Raw genomic sequence first — 14,204 nt, forward strand, 5'->3', positions numbered from 1 at the left:
GAAATTTTGGAAAACAAAGACAATTACAAAGAAGAAAAGAAGCATTTGTAATACAACCACCATTGGGGAAAATGACTATTAATGTGTTGGTTATATTTTGCTAACTTTGAATAAAAGTTGCTTAACCAGCAGTGACCTTTCAATTGAGAAAGTAATAAGCTGAGATTAGTCAAATAATAAAATGCCAGCATCGATACTTGCAGAATGGGTATCAGCAGGTTGGAAGAAAATCCTAGAAAGAGTAACATTCTTTAATCAAGGGTATTACCAACACTCTTAATGGCACAGAAGCTGCTATCCTATATAATAAAAGGCTAATATGCAAATCGACTGAATGGCTGGTCACTATGATGTGCACTGACCACCAGAGGGCAGAAGCTAACCCCTGGTGGTCAGTGCACTCCCACAGGGGGAGTGCTGCTCAGCCAGAAGCCAGGCTCATGGCTGGCAAGTGCAGCGGTGGTGGCGGGAGCCTCTCTCACCTCCGCAGCAGCGCCAAGGATGTCCAACTGATGGCTCCCGAACTACGAGAGGGCACAGGCCGGGCTGAGGGACCCCCCACCCCCACCCCAGGAGCGCATGAATTTCGTGCACCGGGCCTCTAGTTGTATAGAAAAACACAAAAATCAGTAACTCAGAATTGGAAAGGGATACACAAGAGTAAGATTTCGAATGTAAAATTGTTTCAGGATTACTTGAACAAAATTACTTTCTTTTTTAGGAACAAACTTACTTTCCATATTATTATCATACAATAATATGATAAAAAGTTTGTATCTAAGTAAGTCTAAAACAGTTCTTATAACAGATATAAAAATTCTAAGTGATAAGAAAGCATTGTGTTGTAATTTTGGGTGTTTTTTTTCCAGTTATAGGTAAAAGTGTGACTTATAATTCCTGACAATTTAGATTTGACAAAATATTGCAGGAATACTTTATTGTACTGTTGGAAGATAATGAAATAATCTACTTAAAGTACTAAATGTAGTATCTACAAAACGAACAGTTCATATATGCTGGCTAGTATTTATTACTCATTTATCCATCCATTTATTCAACAACTATTATTGAAATGCTACTACGTGCTAGGCACCATTCCTGATGACACTCCAGCATCAGTCTGAGTTCAAAATTCTCTTTCTACATTTCCCAACTTTTTTGGGGAGGTGCAGTGAGGTGGCAAGGTGGTGGGGGAGGGAATTAAAGTGGCTACATCCAGCTCATACACAGAAGCAAAAGCGCTGACTAGGTAAAATCAGCCTGTTATATCCCTCTTGCCTTCTTTCCTACCCCAGTTCTAAGTTCTCAGCCTATTTACCTTTACCTTTCAACAAAAAAAGTCCTAGGAAAGGCATATAAGGTAAGGTCAAGGTAAGGCAGAAAGCACTCCATTGAATGCTGTTAGACAGAAAGAAATGCAGGCAGCAAATCAAAGCGTTTCCTATAATTATGTACTCACATGGGGTTTCCTGATAAACTAGTAAACTGAGGACTTCAGAAGGATTCCCAACACGTTCTAAGGAATGAGCCCATGCATTGCCAACCATTGGAACTACCTTGAAAATACTCACTTGGAATGTTTTATGAAAATTAGTCCCATTACACATTTTTATATATGAAAGTGGGCGATTTCATAAGCAACAAAATGGCCTCAATTACCATGGCTCATGGGAGGTTTTCACTGAAAAACTGATAGAGAGAACTCTGGTCAGTTTCCAAAAGCTATAGAGTGGCTCTAAGTATTCCTCAAAACGCCAGAAAAAGTCCATTCAAGAAAATTTTAAACTCAATGACTGCTGAAGGCCTTTATCATAGTGAAACTCAGCAGAAACTACAATTAACAACATCACAGTACACCTGTACAATACAGATGTGAAGCTTCTTTCACACACACACACACACACACACACACACACACACACACACACACACCTTCTCAAAATCTCTAGAGCAACAAGGCCTCCCTCCCTTCTGCCTCTTTTCTTAACCAATGACAAATTATAGGTTCAGTGATTTCTTTTTATAACAACTTTCTATTTTGCAAATATTCAAACTTATAGAGTTTGGTTCACTGCTCTATCAGAAAAGATAAAGAATATCCTCACCTAAATTTAACATTTTACAATATTTAGTTACCATATTTCTCTTTCTTGCTACACACACACACACACACACTTTTTATGGCAAGTGCTGAAACAAATTGAGGGATTTTTTTTTTTAAGTAACTTGTCCAACTCCATATGACAGTAAGTAGGGGGCTTCTGATTCTACAACAAAAGATTCTACCTTAGTAGAGAGCTGGGCCACACAGTACAGAAACAAGAATAGAAACAATAATAGAAACAATAATACCACATACAAGTTAATTATCTATATGCTTGCCCTATTATATTTTGATGAAAAAACAAAATAAATTTTTTAAACCCTTCACGCAGACAAAATGGAAAGTAGTGTTATAAGAATAAAAAAAGTAACTATTAACATTTTGAGCAAGGTCACTAATACTTTTTTGATTTGTTCTCCACTTGAAGCAGAGCATTTTTGAAAAAGAAGTGTGTGTGTGTAGGAGAGGTGGGGATGAGACAGTTTCTTCCAGACTTCCTACTGAGGTACTTACAGTGCTGATCACAATCAACTCTGGCAAACACTACTTGATTTTCACTTGGATATTCTTCCTTAATCACATTGGAAGCTTCCTCAAAAATTGGATGCAACATCTGGCTGAAACGACACCTATGCACAGAGAAGGATACCAATTAAAACTGAAAAGTAGACTCAATAAAATTTTATTTCAGCTATTATCCATTGATATTTAGCATATATACAATAAATAGCTTTTCAGACAATCCTGAATTAGGGATGAATTAATTTAGGGATGAATCCTGATGTCATTCATTGGAGATGAAGAAAACTTTTTATTCAAAGATTGTCCAAGTAACTAAAATATTTTGGTTTATCTTTTCACCTTAGGAAAATGGCCAATATTATGGAACACACAGCTAAAGCTCTCACATAAAGGCCATGAAACAAGCCTGAAATACACCCTCTAAGATATATCTACTGGCACTTGCAACTACTGAGATTTAGACATTTATAAAAGAAATTACTTTCCTCTAAATAATGGACATACTTTTAGACTACTGTTCAAAATCTCTAGACCAATTCAGAACTAGTTCAATCTAATTTTAGAGGCAAGTTAGCATACTATATAAATAAGTTATATGAAAGGGACATATAGTATACAATGAACTGCGTCCCCTCAAAATTTATCCCTGGCTAAAATGGGCTTTTGTATCTATAAACATGTTAAAAATACTAAGTCCAGGAGAAAAAAAATCTTAAATTCCTAAACAAGGCTTCCTGTCTATTTTCCTTTGTCATTTTTGTTTGCTTTATTTTTACTTTTAAAATGGGGCACAAACCCCACAATCAATATTCTAGAAACCCAACACTCTAATTCTGACTTAATCAGGCAAACCATTTCACAAATATATGCTGTGGGTCATTAAAGGGACCTGATAAGAAAGACAAAAGAACCAGAATCAGCGTATAACCAACCAGCTGGGTTAGAATGGTCATTCTCATATGAAAAAGGTATTGAGAATTTGTTAATAAAAAAACACACCTATAATTGTTACTCTTTGCTTCCAGAGCCCTCTCCAAAGAAATTTACTTAAATGAAGCCTATGAACTCTTTAATCCATATGTGATCAGGTCATACATATTAACTATAATTCAACAAAAATATTATAAAGCCTGTGAAAGGATGCAAACTTTATTTCTCCTCCCTATTTCTTTTTGTATATATCTCTTCTCACCCACTCACCTGACTTCCTAAGGAGATGTCCTAGAATATATCAAGGAGACAAATCTGTATCTTCAATCTCTTGCTTTCAAGTGGCTCTTTCCTCTTTTAGCATTCTTAAATCTCTCCCATCTGGGATAGGTGGGTGGGGTCTGTGGACATCAGGGACCGTGTCTTATTTGACTACATATTCTAATAAGCATTTCAGTAGATGTCTGTTAAATGAATAAATGGACAGAATGGAAGAACTAGAGAGACGAAGACTCCAGGTCTGTGGGTTCCTACAGTTCGCTAACAATAGGGTGCTGAGGGAAAGAGAAGACAAGGGGTGGAGGCTGATTGTGTGTGTTTTAAATATGTTTTTATTGATTTTAGAGAGAAGAAGGGAGAGGGAGATAGAGATAAACATCGATTGGCTGCCTCCTACATGTCCCCCCACCAGGGACTGAGCCTACAACCTGGGCACATGCCCTAAATGGGAATTGAACCCAAGACCTTTTGGTGCACGGGAAGATGTCCAACCAACTGAACCACACCGGCCAGGGCAATTAATAGTTTTTTGAAGAAGTCGGTTATGGCCTAGTAAAGAATCAGTAGACAGGCTCCTGGCTTAAGGGCAAGATAAACACGTACATTAAGAACGCCTTTTTTCTGGATTGTCCAGTTGGCTACCTAGTAAGCATTTAAGCACAATTCTTATTTAAAGTAGGATCTGTTTTAATACCAGAAGGCAGAAGGGGAAGATGAAATACAAGTTCAGTTGCAATATTACTAAACTTTCATATACATGTAAAGTTACATCTATAAAAGTAACATAACAAAAGTAATATATCTATTAAAAGGACCCTAAGAGTCATCTGAATCCAACCTAATGCTTGAATTAACCCTGTACAAATCAACCAAATGGGTAGAAGTCTTTTTGTGGGAACAATCTGGGGACACTTACTAGTATGATCTAGTGAAGAAAAATAATAAGCTTTGGAGTCAGACATACCTGAGTTTACATCCCAGTTCCATCACTTACTAGCCATATGACCTTTCTGAGCCTCAATTTCCTCAATCTAAAATGGAAATTAATACTTGCCTGCAGGGTAGTTCTGAGCATTAAAACCAATGTATTTAAAGAGACTGGCCCATAACAGCATTATTAAGTACCTCCTAAGGTTTACTATCTTCTGAGGCATATCAGTATTTTTAGGCAGCTCTGTTATAGAATTCTTCCTTAAACTGTGTCACATGCATATCTTCCAGAGGGAACTCAGAACTAGCCTTTGAGGCTATACAGTATATGTCTATGTCCTACAGCCAATTACCTAACTTTTTTTCAGTTGAATGAAAAGAGTACTAATTCATGAATAACTCGAGATATTTGGGGGGATAATATGTCTTCCCAAGTAACTGCAATTAGCCCACATTTCCAATTCAGTTTTTGCAACGAGGTCAGTGGCACATTCTAGATCTCTTCCTTACAACACATAAAATCTCTTAACCAAGAGAACTGCGTTCTAGTTTTAACTCTGTCACAATCTAGTCAGGTAAGCTTGGGAAAATGTTCCACTGGATCTTAATTTTATTCTTAAGGGATTGGACTAAATAAGCTTCTACCTAATTTACCTTGAAAATGCTACCTCTATTATATATTTTATCAATGGCATTTTCTCTGTATATCTTAAACATTTGTTCATTAAACACTTATCTAGCATTCATTCAGTAAGTATTAATGATATATTTATCTGCCAAGTATTATGCAAACTGCGTGGGGATTAATGGTGAAAAAAGACGTGATAACTTCTTACAAAGCTAACAATAGTAGGGAGCTACTAGCTACACTACAGCATACGAGTGTTATGGTTGGGTAAAGACGGTGTTGTGGGAAGATATAAAAAGGGTCCCTAAACTGACCTGAGAGGAGGAAGAGTGACCTAAAGAAAGTGACATCTAATCTAAGGCATGAAAGATGATTAAAATTAAAGTAGGTAAATAAGTAGATAAGAGAAGAGTGAGCCATTCAAGCAGAGAAAATACCATGACTAAAAGTGATGAAGACTATAGAATATTACAGAAACGGAAAGACCTTAAGTATAACTACAACAGAATAAAGAGGTGGGGAAAGCAAGAGATAATAGCTATAGAGGTAGGAAGGAACCAGGTTATCAAGTAAGAGACTTAAGTCTACTTAAAGAAAATCATTTAGGGTTTTAAAATGGGGTAAACGGATCCAATTCGCACTTCAGGAAAGGCCACTCTGGCTTCCTTTGTAGAAAACAGAATAGAGACACAGAAGACTAGAGGCAAAGAAAATAAATTAGGAGGCTGTCCCAGGAATCTAGCTAAATTGCAGGGCTATGGTCTGAAATAGGGTAGTGCTAACTAGTAGGTGGTTAACCTAAGAGGGCCAAGTAAGGTATAGACTGTCCAGGAATAAGGATTATGTATGTGAGTGTTTCAAACTTCTCTCTAGCGGAAACTCCGCCCTGTGCCATCTACTACCTATTATGCGCTTCCTCTCGGTGCTGGGAAGACTGAGTAAGACTGTCTCTGCCCTCCAAATCCGTTTGCTCGGGCACAAAGTAAGACAGAGAAAGTGGTGCACACAGTACTGCAGGAACAGAGCAGAGAGACTGATTCAGACAGGGAGGGAGGCTTCCTAGAAGTAGTAATAGGTGGTATATATTGTAAATGTCAATATTATTTTTCCTTCTAAACTTGCCACACCGACATTCTCACTTCCAAACACTGCCCTACTTCCTCAATCGGGAAAAATACAGACTTGCAATGTGTACTCAAAGTTGTGTGGGGGAGGGAGAGGGGAAAAGGGGAAGAGAGGGAGGGAGAAAGAGCGAAAGAGAAAGAGAGAGATTTGAGTCTTTATGTTACCTATTTTTATTTTAAGATGTAGGATAATGAAATCAGGTATATCTCTCTCTTAAAACACAAATGCTCACCAAATTAAGCTACTTGATTTGTGAATGAACCTTAATTGATTTTGTATACAGAATATTATCTCACAAAAAAGAAAGGCTTTCCCACTAACCCCTTTCTAACAAAGAAAAATTCACCTTTACCAAGTTTAACCACAGAAATAAGATTACTTACCAGTCAGCATAAAAATTTACTAAAGCAACATCAGCATTTCCTGAAATTGAAAAACAAAACCAAACAACCTAAGTTATTTGTGTCTGCATAATTTTAATATAATTAAAGAAGTGGTTTTCATCATGGTCTGTTTCCACTGTAAGGGTCCACTAAAAAGACACAACAATTAAGTTACCTCCTGCTCAGAAACCCATACATATAGTCATAGACAATTGATATTATTTGTAGGAGTCCCTGTTCCTTCTCTCTATATATCCTGCATCTTTAAACCTTCATGCAATGAATATAAAACAAAAGGGAATCAGACCCAGATCAGGCAAGTAAGCTAATAAATAGCCTACTCTCATAAAAAGTGAAGTAGAATGATCTGGATTTTAATAATCCACTTCTGACCGTAAGAATAACTGAGAATTAGTTCTGTAAGTAAAATCCTATTTCATAGAGCAGACCTGAATAACCAACATCTGATGCCCTACCTAGTTGCAACAAGTAACCTGCTGCTAATAAATGCACTCTGTTTCCTCTCCACACAAGTTATTCTCTGCTGCAAAAATAACTTAGTATCACTTGCATATCCATATATGAAGACATCAGAAAAATATATTTGTTCCTTTCCCCTAAACCTAATACAGACAAACAGAAACTCCTCAAGTACTCACAAAAATAAAACACGAAGATATTCTAGAATTTGGAAGAATAAAGAAGTGAGAATGTGAGAGTTTCAATTCCCTTCTTCCTCTTTTACCTTTTCCTTATTCTCTAAAGCGGTGGTTTACAAGCTGTGGTCCCCTGACCAAGAAGCACCAGCATCACACAGGAACTTAGAGAAATGCAAATTCTTAGGTGGAGTCAAGCAGTTTCTATCAGAAACTGAGGGTCAGGCCTATAGTACAGATAGTAGTAAGTCCTCCAGGGGATTCTGATATATGCTAAAGTGTATAGAACCAGTGCTCTAAAGAGATCCCATAAAGTGGGGGTATACTTTTAGCATTTAAAACCAGTTCCAAGAACTTAAAACAATGATGATGCTCAATGAATATACCCCTTTACCTCTATTGTTTTTGGTTTTGTTCTGTTTAAAGCAGTGGGTTGAAAGGAGTGCTTAAAAGAACCATTTGTACACATTGTAGATTTTCAAATCTCCTAAGTTGTGATCTCCACCTTTCCTCTACTACCTTTAAGAACAAGAATGTTTTCCCCAACGTTAACTAAACACTGTCAGGGAGCAAAGCATTCAGTAAAACACTTATTAAACTTACTTGGATCAATGACAATAAAAGAAATCAGAGTAGGTGACTTAGTTAAAAGTTTAAAAATACAAAAATTTTAGCTGTGTCCTAAAGTCATTAACATTTAGTACTGCACAGTGAAAACTACTGGCGTCTAAGTAGGCTTTTAGAAAATACTTTAAGAATTGTTAGGAGTGGTATTTATGACAAGGCAAAGAAATAAAACAGGACTACAAGTTTACTTTACTTGTAACACACTTCAAGAAAGTTTATTAAAAACTGAAACCAACAGTGCTTTAATTCAGTAAACTGCAGAATTAATCAGAATGCTAGCTCTTCAATTGTTCCAGATAGATTATACACAACAACAAAATAGAATCTCAATGAACTCTTTATAGAGCAGAAAATATACTTAATATCAAGGTACTTACTTAAAATGTCATCTATATTCTCTGTATCAAGACTTGTTATTTCAGTTGTTACAGGAGTAAAAACCCAAGTTATCTGGAAATTTCAAAAAAGTGAAATTAATAAATGTTTCCACAAGAGGCAAAAAAATCTAAAGAGAAAATTTATAAATAAAGTTGGTTCCATTTGTGAGTTACAAAATTGGTTTTAAGCATTATTGTCTACTCTAACCCTTCACTAGATCAATGAAATTGGAAAAGTACAACTTCTAAAGCCTGGAAACTGGTCGAATAAGACTTCCTATGCTTTCAAATACATGAAAGAGGTTAATCCTAAAAAATTAAGTAAATTAAGAATTATTTATTCTTTTAACACTTTCAACAACTTTAGCTGTGTAGCAACACAAAGAAAAAAATTGCCAGATGATTTTCAGTTTTGAAAGAATGTAAAACCAAAGCTAAGTTTGCTGATTCTATCTTACCATGTTTCTAAGACAAAACAAAATAATGAAGAGAATTAAAAAAGATTTCAAATTGTGACCCAAAAGCCCTTCTTGCCTCATCTTCATTACTGGTGGTAACAATATGTTAAGTGGTAGACTATTAAAAGTAGAATAAGAATGTTCTACTTTCACTTTAACATGTCTGAAACATAAAGTTCAAAGTTATCAAAGAAAATCACAGCTCCCTATCCACAAAACAAAGAAAAAATACAATGTTAAACTAAACCAGTAACTGTTCACTTATTTAAAAAATATATTGTGTATTTTTATCTTTATGTGCCCATCTTTTTTTTTTCTTTTTTAAATATATTTTTACTGATTTCAGAGAGGAAGGGAGAGGGAGAGAGAAACAGAAACATCAATGATGAGCTGCCTCCTGCACAACCCCTATTGGGGGTTGAGCCTGCAAGCCAGGCATATACCCCTGACTGGAATCAAACTCACGACCCTTCAGTCCACAGGCCGACGCTCTATCCACTGAGCCAAGCTGGCCAGGGCTGTATGCCATCTTTAATACATTATGTGTTCTGAGGCCTGGACAGTTTATTTGTTCAAACCAGAGTTAGTGTATGGAAATTCATTCACTGAATCATTGCTCTTTATTGAATGACAATTAATGTCAAGCCTTAAGGTACTAAACACTACTCCTTTGTCCATCCATTTCATGGACACTTCAGTACTCACAACAGTTACAACTCAGAAATTTTATAATTCACCTACAGTTCAATTTCTAAATGGTATCACGAGACATGCTGATGCTGGTATGTAAACAAGCCCAGCTAATTATTTGAAATATTTCTATAAATTTATTATTTTCTTTATTATTTTTTAAAAATTCTCACTCGAGTATATTTTTTCCATCGATTTTTTTAGAGAGAGTGGGGGTGGGAGGGCCCGGAAGGTGGTGGAGGGGGAGAGAGAGGAAGAAACAACGTGAAAGAGACACATCAATTAGTTGCCTCCCACATGCCCCAACTAGGCTGGGAATCAAACCTCTGACCCAGGTATGTGCCCTTGACTGGGAATCGAACCCATGACCCTTTTGTGCACAGGCCTACCCTCTAACCTCTGAACCACATCAGCCAAAGCTAAATTTATTATTTTCTTAGAAAAAGCCTAGGAATAACACTAGTCTTATTTTCAAGTTACCACAATAGTGCAACCAATAGCTAACTAGTATTTCTTTTAGCAACCAATAAATTATACTATCCTAAAAGTAAGCTAACTTAACATCCCTGAATATTTGACCCATATAACTAAATGCATTATTTTCAACACCTCAAAACTGTAAAGTCTCATGAGACTTCCCTCACAAGTCATTACTTACCATCCATACCTCAATTAACAGGTCCTTCCCTCATCAGTGTACGACCTGCTCTATAGGTTCCCAGTGTAACCTTTAAAAAATAATCTGATGCCTACTAAAATTTTTAAGACTTTATTTGAGCAAATATCAATTCAAATCAGGTAGCATCTAATCTGGCAAGTAAAAGAGAACTCTGAGGACCTGTACAAAAGGAAGACTTTTATAGGCAGAGGGGGTGGGAACAAGGAAGTTATACCAGGCAAAAAAATGAGTTGGTTATTGCTAAGTTACTTTGCTTTGCAGCGGTTCTCAACCTGTGGGTCGCAAACAATGAAAATACATCCTGCATATCAGATATTTACATTACAATTCATAACAGTGGCAAAATTACAGTTATGAAGTAGCAACGAAAACAATTTTATGGTTGGGGGTCACCACAACATGAGGAACTGTATTAAAGGGCCACGGCATTAGGAAGGTTGAGAACCACTGCTTAGGGCAGTGACGGCGAACCTTTTGAGCTCGGCGTGTCAGCATTTTCAAAAACCCTAACTTAACTCTGGTGCCGTGTCACATATAGAAATTTTTTTATATTTGCAACCATAGTAAAACAAAGATTTATATTTTTGATATTTATTTTATATATTTAAATGCCATTTAACAAAGAAAAATCAACCAAAAAAATGAGTTCGCGTGTCACCTCTGACACACGTGTCATAGGTTCGCCGTCACTGGCTTAGGGGATGACAGAGGTCTACCAGGCGGATTACCTAACTAGTGCTGATCAGGCAATTCCTTATTGGCTGGTTTAAGGTTCCACGTCTGAGGGCTGAAACATAATTCTCAGTCTGGTGATGTGGGACCTGGCATAAGTGACTTCATTTTGGAGCCTGTTGACCAATTATATTGGTCAGCAAGATTGTGTATTAAAAATAATTCAAGAAGATGATGAAAAAATGTCATAAAGCAACAAAATTGGTCATTACCAAAGTCAGTCTTTATTATGGAGTGTCTGCAGGTACTAAAGGCACAAATGCATCAGGCAAGGTATAGGTATGCTCTCCCTCAAGGAGCTCTCAAAGTAGTAGTGGTGTAATGAAGAAAGAAAAATGTGGAAAAGATACAATAATAATCTTAGTTGTACAATCCAAAGAAGCTCATTTTTTTAATAGTTATTGCTTATTAAAATGTATGTTTACAGAGAACTATATTCTAAATTTAATTGATTTTATATGCTAGGCAACAACAAAAATGAGGCATGAAGGATCAATTTGGCTATACTAAATGCATAACAATTACTTAAGAAACATAGTGCTAATAAACATGCAACTAATAAGACTATGCAGCTAACTATTGTGGTTAAGAGGGCCCACAGCAAGAAAACTGTCTCTGACCCAATAATCTCTCCTCAGCCACCTTGGGGTGTAAAGGAGGCATTTATCATTAACATTTCTATTAATATGCACTAGTAAGGGAAAGACAAGTTGTTTATTTGAATTGTTAGCAAGCGCCACTAGTCTGACAAATTGCTTCTTTTCATGTCAGCCCTGGGCAGGAACAATATTCTCCTGGGGAAACATCTTTATGTGTCAAATGCTATAGCAAAATAAAGACAAGTCGCTCTAAATCAGGAAGGGATGAAGGTAGTCATTAATTTAATTTTTAAATTTAGACCTGTAAGATTTTAAATTTATTTTTTAAAAAGGAACAATGAAACCTATACAGAAATTTTGAATGGAAGATCTTAGTAGTCATGGAGAATATGGTTTATTGATGGAATATTTAAATGACATATGTAAATATGTAAACATAAACATGAACTATTTTACAAATTAGTCATTCTCTTCAGTTCATTAGTTCATTTTCTTGCCAAAGAAACACACACAAAAAACACAAAACAAACAAACCCTGAGAGGCATCTCCAATCATCTTTTATAATCCGTTAGGTAATTCCTTCCACGTACATTTACTGGACCAAATACTAAACATTCCAGTCTGAGATGTGTCTAGTGATATGATCTTATTGAAAAGGCACATCAGTGAAATGGTAAATATTGCACCACATTCATTTTAAAAATTAAAGCGACACACTAGCTTTAAATAGGAGCTTCTGCAGCAAGTAAGTAATATTTTCTTCCATTACATGGATTTTAAACATTGAGCTATCTTTGGAAACTAAGAAACTTCCCTTTCCTTAAATTTCTCTGTACCTTCCATAACCCCCCTAGTGATGCCAATACACTGTGGTATTTCCATAGCATATTTGAAGCCACCTAGCAGCCAGCTGCTTTTCCCAAAACACACCCAGAAGTTTTCTGCTTCCATCTCTGTACATGGTTCCCTCTACCTGGAATGTCCTCTTCTCCACTAATGCGTAATTAACCCTTCCCTTAAGTCATAGATTCCCTCTTCCATGAAGCTTTGTGGGCTTTCCCTGGTAGAAAATGCATTTTCTTTCTCAAAAGCCTAATCTACTCCACAGAAATAGAAAAAGGGGAATGTAGGGCAGGGAAACAGAAGTTACTGTGAAATTTAAATTCTCTCTAGATTAGTCATCAAGTTAAAATAAGATACAATGAAAATTTGATTACATGATAAAAGTATTTTAGAAATAAATTTTGGAAAGATTTTTTTATTAAGCACTCTCTCTCAATGTTAGGCCAGACTCTGTAAAGTATTAACACCACCAGCACATAAAAAATGCTCTGGCACTCTCTGCTAAGCCCCAGTGTTATTTTCTTTCAAAAAAATATTAACTGAATAAGTCATTAACCCAACTGGACCTTCTTCAGAGTATGCACCAGGGGTCCTCAAACTTTTTAAACAGGGGCCAGTTCACTGTCCCTCAGACTGTTGGAGGGCCGGACTATAGTTTAAAAAAAAACTGAACAAATTCCTATGCACACTGCACATATCTTATTTTGAAGTAAAAAAACAAATGTTTTTGGCGGGCCACATGTGGCCTGCGGGCCGTAGTTTGAGGACCCCTGGATGCACTATCATCAATAACACATATTGGCAGTGGATTACTAAAGCTTCTCTGTTCATAATTTTATAAATAAATGTTTCTAGTACATTAAGATCAAGTCTTACCATTCAAATATACCCTTAATGGGAACTACTAGGACACTCCCTTCAATCCAACCTGCCCATAGAGGCCAGACTAATCTTTTTGAATGCTGATTTGCATGTATTAATTCCTTTGCCCAAGAAAAACCTTCTCCAAAGGTTTTTCACTGTCTACAATATAAAAGCCTAACTCCTTAGTCTGGCATTAGAACCATTCACAAAGTGGCTTTCCTGAATCACAACCTACTGCTCCCCATTCATAATCTATACTCCAACCAACATAAACTATAGTTAGAGTAACCAATCTAATTGGCCATATTCTCTAGCTTGAGACAAATCCTGTTTATGTCTGTTGCCTTGGAATATTATAGCACTACCCTGTTTCAAAAGGGGTTTAAGCAATAAATTATATGGCCGCCCTATTTGCAGCAGTCCCCTGGCAATTGAGAGGAATTGTAACAAGCTCTTCACAAATCCTAAATTCTTAATAAACATATAATGTCCTCCCACATAACATACAGTAAAATGGCAAATGGAATGAGAGTAAAGAGAATAAATAGGAACTAAAATATAATGCTAAACCAACCACTAGCCTCACTCACTGACTTGAAACAATAGGCTCTTAGCCAGGGTATCAGAAGAGTTACAGAAAAATTACTACATGACCCTTCAAGCATTACTCACAAATGGTCCAAATCCGGTAGTTACAAATCCAAGCATATAAGACACCTAGAGAACCTGCAATTCCTAAAATGTGTTTTCTTACTCTTGGCTCCATACTTGGCTTGT

General features: G+C 36.4%; 1 protein-coding gene across 6 annotated transcripts in view; it reads right to left on the reverse strand.

Annotated features, from left to right (window-relative positions):
- Nucleotides 1-14,204, reverse strand: part of ERP44 (endoplasmic reticulum protein 44) — a 63,077-nt gene that overhangs the window by 25,887 nt on the left and 22,986 nt on the right. For 2 of the 6 annotated variants that reach the window (XM_081103573.1, XM_081103575.1), the window contains 3 exons: nucleotides 8,562-8,634; nucleotides 6,902-6,941; nucleotides 2,618-2,733 (listed from right to left, as the gene is read on the reverse strand). In XM_081103573.1, the coding sequence (XP_080959699.1) occupies nucleotides 2,618-2,733; nucleotides 6,902-6,941; nucleotides 8,562-8,634 (229 nt within the window). Of the gene's footprint in view, nucleotides 1-2,617; nucleotides 2,734-3,826; nucleotides 3,958-6,901; nucleotides 6,942-8,561; nucleotides 8,635-14,204 lie in introns of those variants that run through there. The other 4 variants (XM_081103574.1, XM_081103577.1, XM_081103576.1 and 1 more) reach the window with 3 other exon arrangements.

This window comes from Myotis nattereri (genome assembly GCF_964212035.1).
Source record: "Myotis nattereri genome assembly, chromosome: 12".
Classification (NCBI taxonomy): Eukaryota; Metazoa; Chordata; class Mammalia; order Chiroptera; family Vespertilionidae; genus Myotis; species Myotis nattereri.